Below are 19,977 nucleotides of genomic sequence, written 5' to 3' on the forward strand. Positions count from 1 at the left end.
TAGCCCGGAAAAAAAATGCTTTTCTCCTACTGGTTTTTAGTTTTCTTTGCCTCTTTCTCACTTTCTTTTTCTCTCTATCTTCATATTTTCCTCCCCTATTGATTCCCTATTTAAACCTGAATATATTGTGCGTGGAAATGTCAAAGACTTATATGGCGCATCCGTCAGAATTGCCTTATTTATTATTGAGCTTTGGTTGATAACACTTCATAAGTCCGAAGGAAAGCATATGCTGCCTTATTCCAGACAGAAGGCTCACAGAGCTCTAGAGTTGTTTTCTCCAGTAGAACTTTCTACAATAATGAAAGTATTCTATTTATAACATACGGCTACTGAGTGTTTGGAATGTCAATGGTTACCCTATAGGACAACACAGCCCTAGAGATTCCCCAAGTCAACAAAAAACCCCTGTTTATCAGGCAGATTGACGGTGGGTAATGGAGGACAGCAGCCAAGAGCCAAGTCAGACAAACAAGAAGTTCTCTGGGAAGTGCCGGCTGAAATTCTCAGCCTTCTGAGAGGCCAGGTGAGTGTCCCAGCTTTGGGCGAGGTCTGAACCTGGAGAACCAGGGAGTCATCTCAGCCTGGCCTGGGAGCAGAGAAATCCATCCCCAAAGCTAAATTCTGCATGCCGTCTCTGCATTGCTAAGCATGCAGTCTTAGCTATTTACCTAACTTATAAATAGTCTGTTCTCATCACATCATTATCTCTCCCCTGAGGACAGAGCTTTGCAGTTAGCAAAGCAATTTCACCTCCATTACCTCGTTTGATTTTCACAATGAGGTAGTGAGACAGGCAGGCCAGGGATTATTTACCCAAGAAGCCAACAATGGAATCCTCAGTGGATTTCATGTAGAGAAAAATTTCTGTTCTAAGGTTACACTCAATGCCACAAATCCTTACTCTGCCTTGGACCATCGAGGGCTACTCTCCATAAAGACAGTCAAACAGAAGAGAAGCGAGCCTGTGGAAAGGGGCAGAAACATTCCCTTACCCCTTGTCAAGCCTCACAACGTGCCAGGCCCTTTACTAGGCTCTCCTCAGAGAGGAGACTCCTCAGGCAGCAGTGAACAGCACTGGCAAGATCCTTGACATTCATCCAACGGAAAGAGAACTCCAGAATCGAACCCCCAATGAACTCCAAATCACATCAGTAGGGCTGGTTCCCATCTCCTGTCCCGGTACGTGGTCACAATCTATAGGATCACACTTTGCCTCCCAAGTGGCCAGAGTCACTTGGCTTGAAAATGGCTGAGCTGAGGCCACTTCGAAAGGAATTTCACTAGTTAACATCACATGAAACTATGACTCTGAAAGGACCGAAGAATTATATGGTATGTGTCATAACCCTGAAGCACAACCAAAGTCAGCATACACTGGGCCATTCCAATCCATGAGGATCAGAGACTGGTTCTCAAAGTTTAACACAGGTGAGAATCACCTTGGCAAAAATGTCATTTTCCTTAACGTGCCCCAATTCAGTGAATGGGGCCCAGGAATGTGTGTTTTGACTCCGTTTCCAGGGGATTCTAATGCAAAGCATACAGGAGGAGTCATTTCAGCAAAACGATGTAGCCTTGTTTTCTCTTGCTCACGGCGGAACTAGGGCCCGCAGGTAGATGTCACAGGGATGAAGATTTCAACTCAATGGAAGGAGACCTTTTAGATTCTAGAGCTGCCTAACCATTGAGCAGGCCCTTCAAGTAGCAATCCTCCCACTGCAGGAATTCAAGCAGAGATCGGGGGACCCTCATCAGTGACGACGAGGAAACTGTTGGTTAGGTAGCAATCCCTCCAGCTCCCAGTAAACCTTGCACACGATCCCGGTGATGTCCACTGTGCTGTGATTATTTGCTCGTGTGTCTCTTTCTTCAGTGAGGCTGTGAGCTCTGTGAGATACCGAGTCTCATTTTTCTTTCTCTACCACCCCCCTACACAGTGCATGGCAAGTCGATGCCCCGTGCACAGTTACAGTGAATCAAACCTAATAACCTACTCGGAACCTAATAACTCACCTTTCAGAGTCTGCAAACCTAGGCTTCTGACGAGTTTCCTGTAGTTTCAAAAGAAAAATCTGGATTTTTTTTTTCTTCTGCTCTCCGCCGTGAACCCTTCACAGTATCTTTGACTTCTCCTTTAGGAAAGTATTTAAGTTCCCTTCGATAAAGATCTTACATTTTTATTTTGCACTTTTTTTTTTTAAGTAACTTTAGCGACTGCTCCTGTGGATGGTGGTATTTTTCCTGATCCACATTCTAGTATGTAAGAATCGCTGAATGTTGAGTTAGTTATACAGTATCTGGACATCCTTGTGACATGTCTTCATTTTCAGTTTACTGTGGGATTTTCCCGCTAAATAACCATATTGTTTATAAATAGCCACAGCTTTGCTCTTTTTCCTAAGTTTTATACTTCTTATTTCTCCTTTCTGTCATTTGGATTTTGTATGCAATGTTGAACAGCACAGGTGATGAGGCAACCTGTCTTGTCCCTGACTTGAGTAGGAATGGAGTCAATGTCTTCTCACTGGGTGATTTCTTCCTTCTCTGCCATTATGTCTGATGGGAGTTTCGTAGAGTGGGCAAAGTGACTCTTGTATAAGACTAAGGCAGACTGGTGGATGGGGAGAACAACTATAGAGCCAAGTTAAAGAAGTGACAAAGAGAGAGAAGCTGGCCCCAAATCCACTAAGAATCAGTTCATACAAATGATGAACCTCTTAGAATCCATTGCCCATACACTGGCATTATGCCTCCTCCTCCTCCTTTTTTTTTTTTTTAATGTTTATTTATTTATTTGAGAGGTGGGGGGAAGGGGAAGAGAGAGGGAAATAGAGAATCCCAGGCAGGCTCCACACTGTCAGTGCAGAGCCCAACATGGGGCTTGATCCCATGAACTGTGAGATCATGACCTGAGCTGAAATCAAGAGTCAAATGTTTAACGGACTGAGCCACCCAGGTGCCCCTATGCCTCTTTCTAATATATGTGGGCATACAAGTTAAAACTGCCCCAAGAAACATATATATGACAATAATTCATGTTTGGAAACTATTTTTAAAAGGCTATGTAACCTACATGTCTAGACAAACTACTTCAGGAGCCAATCAATGGCATTTTCACTTCTATTTTGATCATGAGCTGGATATTCCAAAGAAGATGCTTATCTCACGGAACACCAAACACAACGGCAGACATCTCTGCTACATGGTACATTATTTCATTCAATTTGAGTGGGCAAAGTCCTCTAAGACTGTCTTGCAAAAGCTTATTTTATTTCTTTGATTGCCCATGTGTTTGTTCAATAACAAAATGTAATACAAGTCAAAGGACTACGTGGCTAGACCTACTATTCCAAACCACTGAGGCAGACTGGCCTGTTTTTAATTCAACCTGGAAAAGCAGAATTCCATTTTCTCAAAAAGACTTTAAGAGAAAAAGGCCCCACAGTTTCAGAGTGTTGTCATGACCTGGCTCTCCCCAGTGTGATTCTTAGGTCGCAGACTAACTCCTCTATACCTTATAGATTCTCAGGAAAGGCAAGATGATTTTCAACTTTGAGTGTTTTAATATTTCATTAACCTGAAGACAATCATGAAGACTTTGTGTGATCTTGGGCCAGTTAGATACTCTCTTTAAACCCTGGATTTTCTCATTGTTAAAATCATGATAATTACCATAGCAGCCTACTCGGTTGTTGTAAAAAATTAAATGCAGTAATGCATTCAAAGTTCTTAAATTCAGTAACTGGCACATTTTTTTTTGAGTTATGCTTGGCATCATAATCGTTACTAATAACACAGAATGACATGAATTTGTCAATGGATGCTTTGCATGAGGAAATGAAGTTGCACTTATCAAATTCCAATTTTTATTTTATTTTATTTTTAACTAATCTCCTACTCAACATGGGACTCGAAACTCAATGACCCTAAGATCAAGAGTCATGTGCTCTTTGGACTGAGCCAGCCAGGCACCCCTGAAATTCCAAATTTTAAACATGCAGCAGGAGGTTCAGGCATCATCTACATTTCTGTGATTTACATGTTGTCACTATGATTAGATTTTGCATTTATTTAAAAAAAAAATTTAATATTTATTTATTTTTGAGACAGAGAGAGACACAGCATGAACGGGGGGAGGGTCAGAGAGAGAGGGAGACACAGAATCTGATGCAGGCTCCAGGCTCTGAGCTGTCAGCACAGAGCCTGATGCGGGGCTCGAACTCATGACCATGAGAGAGGGAGACACAGAATCTGAAACAGGCTCCAGGCTCCGAGCTGTCAGCACAGAGACCGACGCGGGGCTCGAACTCACGGACCGTGAGATCATGACCTGAGCCGAAGTCGGACGCTCAACCGACTGAGCCACCCAGGCGCCCCAATTTTGCATTTATTTTAGATCGAACTCCATATTTTCAATATCAGCTGATGGGTTTTTCTTTCTTAAAGCTTCCCATCTGTCGCTTATATGTTAGTTCTCCTTGAGGGCCACAGAAAGTGTCCAGATTTAGTAACATGGTAGATGACAGCTGTACTTTTGGAGACAGAGGAGACTCAGGAAGTCTGGGGTGGGCAGGTGGGCAGGTATATAGGAGAGTTCTGTTTAAGGGACATTAAATGTGAGATTCCTGAGAGGCACCTATGTGAGGCTGTCAAGGAAGTAAATTGGATTTTGTGGTCTGGAGCTCAGAGGACAGCTCTGATCTAGAGCTACTAATTAAGAAGAGATTAATGGCACAAAGATGGTATTTAAAGCTATGGATGGTCAAATCACATTTAAAGCAAGAATGTCATTTGAGAAGACAGTGAAGAACCGAGCCCTGAAGAACTCTAACATTTAGAGGCCAGATAGAGAAGGAAGGACCTATAAAAGATACTAAGAAAGAGTTGCTGGTGAGTCAGGAGGCAAAGCAGGGAAGTATACTGTCCGGGAAAATTAATGTCAAAAATATTTCAAGAAGGAAGACAGGTTAACTGCAAGAGGCCAAATAAATAGCACTTTTGAACTTTGGAACTTTCATATGACAAAAGTCAACCAAAGTTCAAAAGCAAGCGGAAGAGGAGGGAAAGTGTTTGCAAACTATGTAACAAGGATTAACATTTAGATGGTAATAAAGAACGTTCAGAAATTCATAAGAAAAATACAACAAAGTTGTCACACAAAGCACGATGTATGTGAAAATGCAGTTCACATAAGGATAAATATTTGTCAACAACTTTGAAATTAGTCAGCAATTAACTTAGAAGAGGTTCAACCTATCAAACCACCTGGAAAATGCAAATTCAGTGAAAGAACATTTCTGTAATCAGCAAAATAGTAAAAGACGAGTAATGTACAGTGTTGGTGAAGGGAAGGAGTAGAGGCTACTCTCAGACGCTGCTGATGAGACTACAAATCTCTACGGCATTCTAGAAGGTCAACCTTAAAGTAAACCTAACATTTGTAAATGCACATATGCATCAATAGAGCAATTTTATTTTGGGTAGCTATCTAAAAGGAATACATATGCACAAAGAAATGTGTTCAAGGGCATTAAAAACAGTACAGTTAGATACAGCAGAAGAATGGAAACACCTACATATCCAATAATGGGAAATAAGTCAATTTTAGTGTGTATTTTTAGTACAGAAGCCTACGGAACACTTAAAAAGAATGATTTAGATCTAAATGTTCTGAGATGCAAGGATCTCTAAAATACATTCTTAAGGGATAGAAAGCAAGGTGCAAAAAAGTACATATAAAATGACTCCATTTATGTAAAATAAAAGTGATAAGAAAGTGGTACAGTTTCATACTTTTGCATGTGGCTGTTCAATTTTCCCGACGCCATTTGTTGAAGAGACGGTCTTTTCCCCACTGTATATTCATTCCTCCTTTGTTGAAGATAAACCCAAAATGGAGTAAAGACCTAAACGTGACACCTGAAACCATAAAAGTCCTTGAAGAGAGCACAGGCAGTACATTTCTCTGACACTGGCCATAGCAACATTTTTCCAGATATGTCTCCTGAGGCAAGGGAAATAAAAGCAAAAATACACTATTGGGACTAAATCAAAATAAAAAAGTTACTGCCCAGTGAAAGAAACCACCAAAAAACCTAAAAGGCAACCTACTGAATGGGAGAAGATATTGGCAACTGACATATCCAATAAAGGGTGAGTATACAAAATCCATAAAGCACTGATGCAACGCAACACCCAAAAGACAAACGATCCAATTAAAAAATTGGCAGAAGACACGAACAGACATCTCTCCAAAGAAGACATTCAGATGACCAACAGACACATGAAACGATGTTCATCCTCACTTACAATCAGGGAAATGCAAATCAAAACTACAATGAGCTATCACACCTGTCAGAATGGCTAAAATAAAAAAAAAAAAAAAAAAAAACCACAAGAGACAGCAAGTGTTGGTGAGGATGTGAAGAAAAAGGAACCCTTGTGTGCACTGTTGGTGGGAATGCAAAACTGGTGCGGCCACTTTGGAAAATAGTATGGAGGTTGCTCAAAAAATTAAAAACAGAACTCCCCCTACCCGATGATCCAGTAATTGCACTACGGGTATTTACCCCCAAAATACAAAAACACTAATTCAAAGGGATCCATGCACCCTTATATTTACTGAAACATTATTTACAATAGCCAAACTATGGAAGCAGTCCAAGTATCCATCAATAGATGAATGGATAAAGAAGAAATGGTATGTATACTGGAATATTATTCAGCCATAAAAAAGAATGAAATCTTGCCATTTGCAATGACACGGCTGGAACTAGAGAGTACAATGCTAAGCGAAATCAGTCCGAGAAAGACAAATACCCTAAGATCTCCCTTATATGTGGACTTTAAGAAACAGGGCAAATGAGCAAAGGGAAAAACAAAGAGAGAGACAAACCAAGAAACGGACTGTTAACTATGGAGAAGAAGCTGATGGTTACCAGAGGAGAGGGTGGCGGGTGGGGATGTGGATAGGGGATGGAGATTAGGGAGTGCACTTATCATGATGAAAAAGAATAAAATAAAAAAGTAAAGTAAGATAAAATAAAATAAAATAAAATAAAGGGAGAGGAATCTATGAATTTGTATGTTTTATGCAGGCTTGTAAATGCATTTAAAAAATCACTGATTAGTTTCAATTGTCTTTGAGGTGAAGGATAAAACCAGGACAAAAGCCGATTGTACTTTTGATTATTTAGGTTTTATACTTCTTGAGTCCATCGGAATTTGTTGGTGTCCTGCTTATAGGATTTTTAAGAAAAACATAACTTTTTCCTAAGGCGTATTGATACAATTGATCTAGAGAACTCACTGCACGATGTATGAATTTATTCATCAAGAGTTTAAGTTCCTAGTGTATGTCGGGCAGCATATTGGGTATTTGGTACAGACCAGTGAACAATACAGGCAGTATTCCTGTCCTTAGCAAGCTGGGGGCTCAAAGCAAGCTGGGGAGCAGTGGGTTCCAACAGTCGTCTCTGCATAGGCTTCCCCGCTCTTAGAAGATTCCTCACCCCCACAGAGGAGTATCTCAGACCAGTTTCCTGCAGTTTTCATTACCTCACTAAGAAATCATCCACCAGCCACCTCTAAACTGTCATCTCTGTTTTACAACCACACGGCAGGTTTCCAAATGCGGCAGGGACGAAACACCGTTATCAGTCAGGTGGGTTTCTTGGGCTGTCCTGGAAAAGCCACCCCCCCACCCCCACCCAGTCATAAACAACTGACACAAATCCAACTGCTAGAACATACAAGTGTAAGTCGTTGGGTGCCTGTACTGAGGCAGCTGCTGACTTAAATAGCTTTTAGGCGCCCCCCACAGAAGTTCCTGTACGCACACTTTACTACATGGTTGGATTCTTCCCATGACACTCGCTCAAGGCATAATAATCAGGGAAGAAGGTGAGCCTACGGGCGCAGCCTTTGAGGCTCTTGGAGCAGCTGGCATCACCATGCTAGGCTTTCACTACAAGTCAGACCACACTCGTAGCAGGAAATTGAATTCAGGCTTCTGAGCAGTCTCGGAGGCAAAGTGCTTATATTTCACTTGCAATCCCTATTTTGCTTTCTTCTTTTCTTACACATGCAAATGAAAGTTCCTCAGTTTTTGGTTGCCAGGACAGCTGAATACTGTCATCAGAAAAAATTAAATGCTTGTGTCAAAGAAGGAGCTGCTTTTTTAGAAATTCCTATGCATCTTGGGGCAAAGGAAAGTGAATGCCGTTGACAATTCATTCGTCTTTGCCATAGGATGAATGTACTTTTACATACGGTTTTTCATGGCTGAGAAAAACTCTAGCCCGGGGGAGCCAGAAAATTTTCAGGGTTTAGAAGCATCATGACTAGTCACTGAACATTCAACTCCACAGTGACCCCCATCTCCATCAACCTACGTGACCTTGGGTAAACCACTTGACCTTCCCATGCTCTTTCACGTGCCATTTCCTTCCTCATGCTGTTCTATCTGCTAGAATGACTTCCTTGATTTCTCCCCCAAGTCTCCAATTCTTAAAAAATGCTGTCCTCTGAAGCTTTTCCTGATTTTCTTAAACCAAATCAGCTTCTTTCCTCCTCAAATCCCCCTTCTAGATTATCTCCACCTCCATTACATCAGTTATCACATGGTGTTACTGTTACATATTTATCCTTCTATTTATTTTGTTTATCACATTATTTAGTGGCCATCTTAGGATATCAAGCAATATGTTACTACTACTGCTCCTACTGACATTAATAATATTGTTAGTAATATCATGAGTGCTTACTATGTGTCAGTCCCCATATGAATACATTATTTCTAATTGTCACAATGGCCCTATGAAGTGGATATTATGATTATTACTATGTTTTTATAGTGGAGTAAAATAAAACCAAGGGAGATTATACAAATGATTAGTAGTGGCATTGAGTCAAAATAAAGTCTATTTTATTTTAAATCCCATGCTGCTAACCACGGCTGTAAAACACTATCTAATAAATAACAGTAGATAATATTTACTAACTGCTCACTAGGTATCAGGCTCTATACTATGTGACCCACACACATCAGCTAATTTGATCTTCATAAAAACCCCGTGATGTAGATATTGTGAATATGATCTCATTTTTTTTTTAAATGAAACGAAATTTCACAATGTTTAAATGACTTGCCCAAGGTCAGAGAACTGTGGAGAGTGAATCTGAACACAGGCCAGTCTCTCCCAGAGCCTGAGTCCTTACCCACTATTCTACTTCATGACCAGATGGTAGAATTTTCTTTAATCCTTATAAACATTGCCCAGGTTTTTAAGAAGAATCCTTCTGGAAACAAAAAACTGGAGAGGTAGCCCTTCCGAGTCACGCAAGCCGACAAAATCTATCGAGCCCCTGACACTCACCTTAGCACATGTGTGGATCCATTAATGGTTGTGGTTGAACAGGGCACAGCCTGGCCCAGAATGGAGGGTCTTCGGTAGCGCTCATCATCACAGCAGAGGATGATGAGGAAGGCACGTCTAAAAGACTTATTCAAGAAGGCGTAGAGAAAGGGGTTCAACCCAGAATTGATGTAGCCGAGCCAGAGGAAAGCGGTCCACACCTGCCCGGGAACAGTGTAGTCTATGAATGGATCCACAATATTGGTGACAAAGAATGGAGCCCAGCAGAGGCAGAAACAACCCATGATGATGCACAGGGTCTTGGCAGCTTTGGTCTCTGTCCTCATGCGATGAGTGCTGTGCTGGTCGGCCGGCTGGGGCCTGCCCTCTGAGGGGGCCCCTGCCCGTTGTAACATCTGGATCTGGTGGGCATGTTCCTTCGCTGTGACATAGATGCGATAATAGGCCAGCACCATGAGGAGAAACGGGATGTAGAAGGCCACCACAGAGCAGGTGATGGCATAGGGCTTGTTGACCATGAAGATACAATATGTAGAGTTAGAGTTCTGGTTGAACTTCCTTTTTTCTATCTGAGAGTTGGAGAGAGAGAATAATGAGGGAAGAAGGGAGAAAAGGGAAGGAAAAGTGAAGAGAAAGAAGCAGGAGGGGAAAGAGGAAAATTGTAAGAAAAGAAAAAAAGATGGAAAAGAAGAGAAAATGAGGAATTGGAAGGGAGAGAGAAAAGGAGGGGAACAGAGAAGGGCAGAGAAGGAAGAGGAAAATACAAGAGGAAAAGGAAGAGGGAAAAAGAGAAGGTTTATCAGCAAAATTCTCTTTTTCTTATTAGCCTATAGCACCTAGAATCACAATGATAGAAGAGAAACATGATTGCATCCCGGGGCGCAGAGGCATTGTCTGAGCACCAGGGGCTGAAGGCTCCAGGAAAGAGCGGAAATAAGACAGAGACAAAATCATCCTTCATTCCCTTTACCCAGCCGATAGCAGAGTTAGCCTCTCCCTTTCTCTTCTGTCTGCACACAATATATCTGGTAGAAAAGGGCTTTGAACTCAGGCTCATCTTCCTCAGGCTGTCCTTACATCTCGGCATTTCCCATATAAAATTTAGAATTAGCTTATCAATCTCCATACAAATCTTTGAGGATTTTGACTGGTGTCAGAGTAGAATGACTGAGGGAAATGGACTTCTTTCCCATGGTCAGCTTTCCAATTCACAAACATGGTAAGTCTTTCCATTACTTACATCTTTTGAAATTTATTTCAGTAATATTTTACAATGTTTTTGTGTGTAAATGTCTTGCATGTCTTTTGTCAGACTTATTCCTAAGTATCTGACTGTTAGTCTATTGCAAATGGTACCACGTTAAAGTCCTTAATCTTAATTGTTTGTTGCTAGTATGTAGAATTCAGTGAAGACTTTTTTTGTATGGCTCTGTATCTAGCAACTGTGTTAAACTCGTTATTAATATTTCATTTCTAGATTCTTAGGGATTTTCTCCATAAGTACCCATGTGACCTGCAAATAATAAAAATTTCATTTCTTCCTTTCCAATCTTAACACCACTTTTCTTGCATGATTGACCTTGATAAGACCTCCAGCGTAATTTTCAATAGAATTAGGTAATAGTGGATGCCATTTTACACTCCCAGTTTTAGGAAGGGAGTTTCAATTTTTTACTATTAAGTATGATACTTGCTAGAAGTTTTTTATGGATGCTCGCTTCTATTTTCAGTTTGATGACAATTTTTTTAAATCATGAACAGATACTGAATTTTGTCAATGAATTTCTGGCAATAAAGAGATGATCACGTGGGCTTTCCTTCTCTCTTGTATTAATATGGTGAATTACAGCGATTGTGTTACATTCCTGGGATAAACTTCACTTGTATTAGGTACAATGACAGACTGGATCTCTTTAAAAGGTTGAAAGTCTTTTCTCCCTACTATACTCTGTCTGCTGACAGCTCTGAGTTCTCAGCCTTGTCTAGGAATAGCCCTTGGCTGAAAAGAGCTGTATAATCCAATGACACTTCCTGCCTGAGGTCAGCCTGTATACAGTGTGAATATACACACGAACAAATGTATGGGTAACAATTATATATGATACACACATAAGCAATTTTATCTGTGTGCACATTTAGTGTCGTGTCTCATGGTATATTCTAAGGTTATAATAGAACTCCCTATTGAATTGACATTTTTCTTATAACGAAATCTCTTTATCTCAGGTAAGATGACGTGCCTTAGATTTATTTCATCACAGCTACACCACCTTTCTTTTGATTAGTATTTGCATATTTTATAGTTTTCCATTATTTTATATCAACCTTACTGTCACCTTACATTTCATGGGCCTCTCTTACAGGCAGCATATATTATGTATTGATTGGTTGATGAAAATATTCGGACCAGAACTTGCAGGAACCGAACTCTGTATTCCTCCCAGGGGCAAAGATATTCAGTATTTGCTAATTTAGTATTTGTGGCAACTTTATAGAACCTAATTACTGTGAATGATGAGAATCAACTGTACCTGTACTATGAACATGCGGGTTGTGTTAGCATCTCCCTAGGCCAATTCAATGTGTAGATGAGTGGAAAGATATGAAATGCAATCATGGCACCATGGAGCGAATACGAGGCATGTTCATAGCAAGCAGGTGCCCCCATTCCCCAGCTGCGGGAGGTAAATGGGGGATGCCCCCCTCTCACTCTTGAAATGAACAGCAGTTCTCTAGATTCTTTCCCTTAGAAATTCTATATCCGAAGGTAAGAGTGCGGCACCCTCTTTTAAAAGTTCTGATTCACAGAAGTTTATGCTTCCAAAGGTCTTCTCCATTAGGGAGGAAGTTTAGCACAGAGATCAAGAGCACGGACTCTGGAGTGCAGGAAGCTTGAACTTAGCTAGAGTCACCACTACTCCCTGCCAATCTGACGTTAGCTAATAACTGCACCTCTCTGATGCTCAGTTTCCTGAGGACAATGATAGGATCGACTTAATAGCACTGTCGTGAGGCTTGTGAGAGGTTCACAGTAATAACGATTAAGTGAACACGGGGCTCGGCAAACAGTAAGCGTTCAACATTTGTTGGCCGTTGTTACTACTCTACTGGTTGTTGGAAACTTGAATTTCATTTCCCTTGAGATTGGCAAGGCTGAAAGTTTGAGAGAAGAAGGATAGGATTCAAGAAAATATCCATACAGTCTCCCTTGTATGAATCCCCTTTTACTTCTCCACTCCTTTGTCCCCAGCATTTCTTTCGGAAGCCCAAGGAGCTCTTGTTCTGACATACCACATGCAAATCCTGGCCCAGCCTTGGCTTGGATATCCTTTCCTGGACAAAGAACAAGGCAAGATTAGGGCTAGGGACGTGGTGGAGAGAAGAACAAGCAGCTTCTACTCTAACTGGTCTTGTGGGGCTGGAGCTTGCTCTCGATCTTTCCTCTCCAGTCCCCTTCCTACATCAACACGGTCCTGGACCGAAGGTTAGAGTGACTGCCTGACAACTTCCTTAGGGAACATATATCGCTGCTAGTGAACACGCACCATAACTTTTGATCCTCATTGCGAGTTTGGCACTAGGAGCATACTGGGTCAGAGCTGGAAATCTCTGGAAGATCATCCGGACAGGGGCTGGCAAATGCCTGGCTCGTGTGCCACACTCTGCTCTCCTACTCTCTGGGAGACACTCCCCCACTGAAGACCAATGCACCTTCTCACTGCAGTCCTTCAAGGTCAGGGACAGAGCTGGACTCAGGGTTCAGTTCTCTCGACTCCTGACCCAGGCTTCTCTTCATTCTCTGGAAGCCTCTGCCCACATGACATGTTTTCTGCTGGTCACTGGCAGCCATGAAATGGGACGAAGGCCTCTTGGGGCACATCACATGTCTCAGGCTCTCTGGTCTGAACACCAAGCTTTGAGTACCCATTGTGCTATTTGACCAGGCATGTTACTTTACCTTTTTGAGCCTTGTATTTCTCATCTGGATGAGATGACGGAAGGATGTCATTAGGATTCTATGTTAAAGTCTGAGCATATTTTCTGGCATCCAACAAATATTCGAAAATGTTAGCTTGCCTTTTTTTGTTGTTGTCACTTAGATCACGATCAGAATCTTTCTGGGGTGCCTGGGTGGCTCAGTCGGTTGAGCGCCCGACTCTTGGTTTCGGCTCAGGTCACGATCTCATGATTTGTGTGACTGAGCCTGGCATCAGGTTCTATGTGGACAGTGCAGAGCCTGCTTGAGATTCTCTCTCTCTCTGCCCCTCCCCAATGCATGCGTGCGTGCATGTGCTCTCCCTCTCTCTCCCTCCCCAAAATCAATAAACATGTACATATATAAAAAAAAGAATCTTTCTTAGAATATCCACCCAACCTGATATTGTTTATTTATTTAGAATCTCAGGCAAATAAAGTAAATCAGAGAGTAAAACAGCAGGCACTCTCTGCATAGGTACTCACCAGATCAATTATGCCAATATTATTCCAGCCTTGCATTATAGGGAGAAAAGAGATAAACGTGGGGATGACCCAGCAGCCTCCCAGCATTAACGCGATGCGCAGAGGGGTCATCTTGTTCCTATAGACCAGAGGCTGGCAGCAGATGGCATAATACCTGGAGAGAGAACAGAAGGTGTGGGTGCCATGGGAAAGGAAGAACGAGAGGGAAAAGGAGGGAAGAATAATTGAAGAGAAAGAAGAGGAGAGAAGGAGCAGAGAGGAGAAGGGGGATAAGAAGACGAAACATCGGGAAAGTGGGAAATTAGAGGGGCAAGTAGAGCATAAAAGAAGAAAGAAAAGAGAAAATAATGGGAAAAAAGAGGAAGTGGGTAGTAGAGAAAGGGAAGATGCAATGAGAAAAGAACAGAGGAACGAAAAAGGCAATTACACAATGAGATGTTGTATCGCCCCATGAGTTTCTGCTAACAAAAATATAAACTTCAGATCACATCTGAGAGTCACTATCTGGAGTTGGCCCCACATCCCTCTTCCTCTCCCCGTATATGAAAAGCCTGACACTCCCTCAACTGACGGTCTGCTCTGTCTCAGGCGTGCTTCCGAAACTTACCTTCGTGCCTGGGCATTTCAGAAGATTCTGTCCAGCCCTCTGGACTGTAGTGCCCAAGGCAACTGTAGCGTCTCCGATAACAAGGTGACGTCTCCCAGGCTTGGCCCTACATCTGAGCTCTAAGAACTGTATCTCAGATTTGTCCCCATACTCTGAATTACCTGGCTATCTTGCAGTGAAATTCTAAGTCAGTGTTCCAGAGATTCCACTCCTCCCCTACATCAGACGCACCTGAGGAGGCCCATTTAATGCAAATTCCAAGCATCTCCTGCATCACAGTCTGTTGACGAGGGAGTTTGCCTCCTTCCATATGACAAATGGAAGTCGTAACTGCTGTTTGCTAAAAACGTCCAGCCCTTCTGGGCACATGAGCTTCCTGGCTTCCTTGTGGTTGGCTGAGGCCAAGTGATTGGTCTGGTCAAGGAGTTGGAAACAGAACTGACGTGCATTACCTCTGGACCAGCCCATTTAAGTGTTTCTCTGATGCCCAGAAGGTAAAAGTTCAAATTTTCCCTACTGCATCATCTCCTACCTACTGGTGGACACCACATCGCCCCTATTTAGCAGGGTCTGCTTTTCCTCATGGAACTCACTGCTCATGGCTTTTTGAGTTCATATTCTGCCAATGTACTAGCCTCCTTCTTTCCTCCAGACAGAGATGCAACCTACTCTACTCTGATCTGGGCTCTAACTCCCAGACTGCTCCTTGCATGCTATTCCAGTCTTGGAAATCACCACTTCCACACCCAGGCAACTGTGGGAATTTGACAAGAGGCATAATACCCCAGTAGGTCTATCGGCTATTTGTCTTTGGAAGAGTCACAGAATAAGTGCAAACAGAAAGCCTGGGGGCTAAGCCTGTTCTTTAAGGTTTGATACCATTTAACGATGAGACACCCCCTTATACCCCTCATTTTATGCAATTTGCTTTAATTTTTCCCACCTCTTCTTTTCTTTTCTTAATTCAAAGCTTAACTAACGTAACAATGGCTATATTCTTTGAAGAGGTGGTGGTAGGACGAGTTGGGAAAGAGGGTGGCATAAGAAGGAAAGCTTGTCCTGTGTTGGAACATGAGACGTGGGGGCCTCAGGAACTGAGAGGGCAGAATTACACCTTTCCCTCCAAGGCGTCAGGGAGCAGCTGACCACACTGTGCCAGCAAGCTTCCTGTGGCCAGTAACACAGAGGGTGTCCTGACCTGCACCAGAGTGCAAGAAACGACAGACCAAAGAATGGGAGAAAGGGAACTCGGGAACTCATTTTCTCTACCTATAAAACTGACACGGTGACAAAATCTGGCTAAAGATAGCTCAGCAGTGGAAAGAATCATGATTGGTTAGAATTCCCCCCATGATCTTGACTTATGAGAAAGGCCAATCGTTATCAGAATGACAGGTTTTTCTGAATGGCGGTATTAACAATCATACAGATTTATTATTAACGTAGAATTAATCATGAATTTGGGGTATATGAAAATATTTTTTAAAACACTTTTAAGATGTATTTATTTATTTTGAGAGAGAGAGAGAGAGAGAAAGAGAGCATGAACGGAGGAGGGGCAGAGAGAGAGAGGGAGAAAAGAGAGAATCCCAAGCAGGTTCTGCACCGTCAGCAGGGAGCCTGACGTGGGGCTCAAACTCACAAACTGTGAGATCATGACCTGAACTGAGATCAAGAGTCAGACGCTTAACTGACTGAGCCACCCAGGCGCCCCTACTTTTTTTTTTTTTTTTTTTTTTACAAATTCTGCTCCTTTCCTCATGCACTGGAGGGTCTAGATTAGACATTTGGTTTTATCCATTTAGCATCCTTCCTCCTTTCTTTTGATAATAACATCCCAAAGCCATTGAGAATTACCTCTTCTCTGTCACTTTCATGTTGTTGGGAGAGCAAATGATGGTGCTCCCGACTTTTCTGGCCAGGGAGTGACCCAGTCAGACTTTTTCCTGGGACTCTGAATGCCACGTGGAGTAATGCAGAGATGGGGAAGTCAGCGAAGGTCTCTCTATACTACAGCAGCCTCCTGGTGGGGCTAGGAGTAACTCTTACTCCTTGGATTGTTGGGCAGCCATGATCTTGCCTGTCAGGTCCTCTTTCTTTAGCTCCTCCTTTGATTAGATAAGCTACCGAGTATCTTTCCAATAAACTCCCTTTTTTTTTTTCCTTTGCTTAAGCTAGTGTTATGGATTGAGTTTGTCCCCTCTTCCTTTCCTAAAAAAGTATGTTGAAGTCCTAACCCTCAGTACCTTGGAATAGGACCTTATTTGGAAATCGAATCTTCACAGAGGTCATAAGATTAAAATGAGGCCATTAGTGTGGGCCCTGATCCAATATGGCTAATGTCCTTATAAAAAGGGAAATTTGGACACAGATTCAGATATGCTCAGAGACAGCAGATTGGAATGGTCTGAAGCTAAGAAGGGCCAAAGAAAAATCCTTCCCCTCTAGGTTTCAGAGGTAGCGTGGCCCTGTTGACATCTTGGTTTCAGACTTCTAGCCTCTAGAACCATGAGACAATACATTTCTTATTCCAAGAACCCAGTTTATGGTACTTGTTATGACAGCTCTAACAAACTAATAAAGTTGGCTAAAGTTAGTCTCTTGCCACCAAAGCTTCCTGCATCAGTAAAAATGGTTTCGAATGTTAGACATGTCCTCCACAGATACTTTAAGTAAGAATGTCTTGTTTCATTCAATACACTTCCATATCATAGCTCAAAGTTATAACATCCCTTCATCTACCATATCAAAGAAGGCAATCGAGGGCTAAGTGTAGAACAGATATTGCCCTATCTTTGCTGTATAATTTATGATTCTTGAGGTTTGGAATAGATGTTGAATAAAGGCAACATTTCACGAATTTCGGTTGGATCTCCAGTGTCACAGAAATCCCAAAATCCAAAAAGACAAGCCAAAATTAAATACCCTGTGGGCCAAAAGGTAAGTTTGAGGAAGCAGGATATCTCACCTGAGAAGAGTCTTTAAGCTTCCATATGTGGACACAGATATTCAGAGGGTCATGGGGGGAAGACAGCAGAATTTACAGAAGAGGACTTCATAATATATAGTTATATTGGTGCTCAGAAAACTTTTGTGGAAGTCTCTCTTTCTAAGTCTTGCTTGGCCAAGATGATTGTCTGATTCCCATGGTATGATGAATATCCTGTGCATAAGAAGATCTCCTCATGTTTGATGTGGGTGGGAGGATGGGAAAAATAGGTACAGAAGATTAAGGGGTACCAACTTCCAATTATAAAATAAATAAGTCATGGTGATGTTAAGTACAGCTGAGGGAATATGGTCAGTAGTATCGTAATAACCATATATGGTGACCAGTGGTAACTAGGCTTACTGTGGTGATCATTTCATAATCTATGTAAGTGTCATATCACTATGTTGTACATCTGAAAGCTATATAATATTGTATGTCAATTATACTTCACTAAAAATAGTTAGATTTAATTTTATTTTTTTAAGTTTATCTTGGGGGGGGGCGGAGTACAGGTGGGGGAGGGGCAGAGGGAGAGGAGACAGAAAATCACAAGCAGGTTCCCCGATGTTAGTGCAGCACCTGATGTGGGGCTCGAACTCATGAACCACGAGATCATGACCTGAGCCGAAGTCGAGAGTTGGATACTTAACCAACTGAGCCATGCATATGCCCTGATTAGATTTAATTTTTAAAAAATGAAATGGTCTGCTGTCCGGTGTCCATGTCCATGGTCTGCTGCCCAATGTCCTCACTTTAATTCGCATTACCCCAGGTTACTAGAAGCTCCTGCCACAGAGGAGTCAATAGTGGTGACCGATTTCCTTTTGAAGTTCAACTTCAAGAGGGATACTGTGAATGTCGTGCACACTTTACCAATCTTTTACACATTTGATCTAGATAGTCAGTGCCCTGGCCAGTGAATTCCTGAAAGAAAGTTGCTTGGACAGCTCATTCCATAGGGGCTCAGGTGGGATACATCTATGTGAAAGACGCACAGACTGTTGTAGAAATTGACTCTTGCACGATGTGGGGTGGTTGGGTAAGCCTGAGAAAAAATCCTTTATCTCCTACTTTAAAAATCAGTGATGAGTAAAAGGAAAAAAAATTTTTAATTTTACCTAGATTGCACTGGCTGAGTTACAAGTGATAGATCAGGATGAATAAGAACATTGTGTCTAGGTATGTGTTTGACTTGAATCTTTCCCTCTACATCATTTTTAGCCTGACGCTACCTTACCATAGACATACTTTGATTTTTTAAGTAGCATGTGGTGTAAAAAACATGAGATTTGTATTTGGAGCTCAGATGACAGCACCCACTTGACTGATGGGTTCAAGATTCTTACCAAAGCTGTTGAGGCAGCTTCCCTGAATAAGCCACCACATATCCTTCTATCTTTCCCAATAACTTTCTAATCTTTGCTTTCTAGCAACGAATCAAGAAAAATAAAAATCCTTTCGAAGTCTGCATTCAAGAGTCTAAATTAGGTAGGTGAAAACAAACATCCCTGAATAAAATGATTAAAATAAAAATTGAGTTTGGGGGTGCCTGGGTGGCTCAGTCAGTTTAGCGTCTGAGTCTTGATTTCGGCTCAGGTCACGATCTCACAGTTCGCAGGTTCAAGCCCCAAGTCGGACTCTGCACTGCACGGAGCTTGCCTGGGATTCTCTGTCTCTCTGTCTCTCTCTCTCTCTCTCTCTCTCTCTCTCTCTCTCTCTCTTTTTCTTTCTCTGCCTCTCCCCTGCTGTTCTCTCTCTCTTTTTCTTTCTCTGCCTCTCCCCTGTTCTCTCTCTCTCAAAATCAATAAATAAGCTTTAAAAAACTGAGTTTGAGTGTTATTTGACTAATGGAGCTTCCTTAAAAATTCTAACCTCTGTCTACAGATCAGGGACTAGACAGGAATCTGATAAGTTGATTGTCACCTGTCATGGTTACTGTTTAATTCCTATATTTGGATTATACTACTCCTGCAAAATCACAAAAATATGTATCCTATTGTGAACTGCCCCCAAAACACACATATAAATACCACCAGGCAGAAGTAGCTAAATTTGCAAGTTCTTTGGAGATCAAAGTGCACCAGTTGAGTTAGTAGGTTCTATTCATCTACTTACCAAGGGCTCTACCAGTATTATCTCATTTAGTCCCCACAACTATTCATGGGACAGGAACTATAAAGACACCCATTTCATAGACGAGGACACAAACACACAGAAGTGTCAGGATTTGTTCAAGGTAAGAGCTGAGCTGGGATCTAGCTCAGGCCATTTGATTCAAGGGACAGGATTTCAACTTCACCACTATCACTTCACTCTGCCACCTTCCCTAAGCCCCCAAGGAATTATTCTAATTCTTTAAAAGCCACTTTGGAAACAGTCAAAACACTGGATCTCACAACTTGCAGAATCCTGAAATCCCTAAATCCTCTCTAAAAAGTGAAGTGTATCCAGGCCATCCTGAATGCACCAGGGACTGGGAATTCACCAAAAACCACTGAACTACTCTCTAAACTTCAGGCTTCTCTAAAGTTAGGGAA

The 19,977-nt window shown here is 41.9% G+C and overlaps 1 protein-coding gene across 5 annotated transcripts in view; it reads right to left on the minus strand.

The window, feature by feature from the left end:
- The window catches only part of HTR4 (5-hydroxytryptamine receptor 4), a 174,447-nt gene that overhangs the window by 44,074 nt on the left and 110,396 nt on the right, over window positions 1–19,977 (minus strand). For 3 of the 5 annotated variants that reach the window (XM_019464362.2, XM_019464361.2, XM_019464360.2), the window contains exons 5-7: window positions 13,842–13,995; window positions 12,672–12,713; window positions 9,381–9,949 (exon numbers count right to left, since the gene is read on the minus strand). In XM_019464362.2, the coding sequence (XP_019319907.1) occupies window positions 9,381–9,949; window positions 12,672–12,713; window positions 13,842–13,995 (765 nt within the window). The remainder of the gene's footprint in view (window positions 1–9,380; window positions 9,950–12,671; window positions 12,714–13,841; window positions 13,996–19,977) is intronic. The other 2 variants (XM_053907008.1, XM_053907007.1) reach the window with 1 other exon arrangement.

The sequence above is a fragment of the Panthera pardus genome, unplaced genomic scaffold, assembly GCF_024362965.1.
Source record: "Panthera pardus isolate Hobbes unplaced genomic scaffold, ASM2436296v1 HiC_scaffold_2, whole genome shotgun sequence".
NCBI classification, from domain to species: domain Eukaryota; kingdom Metazoa; phylum Chordata; class Mammalia; order Carnivora; family Felidae; genus Panthera; species Panthera pardus.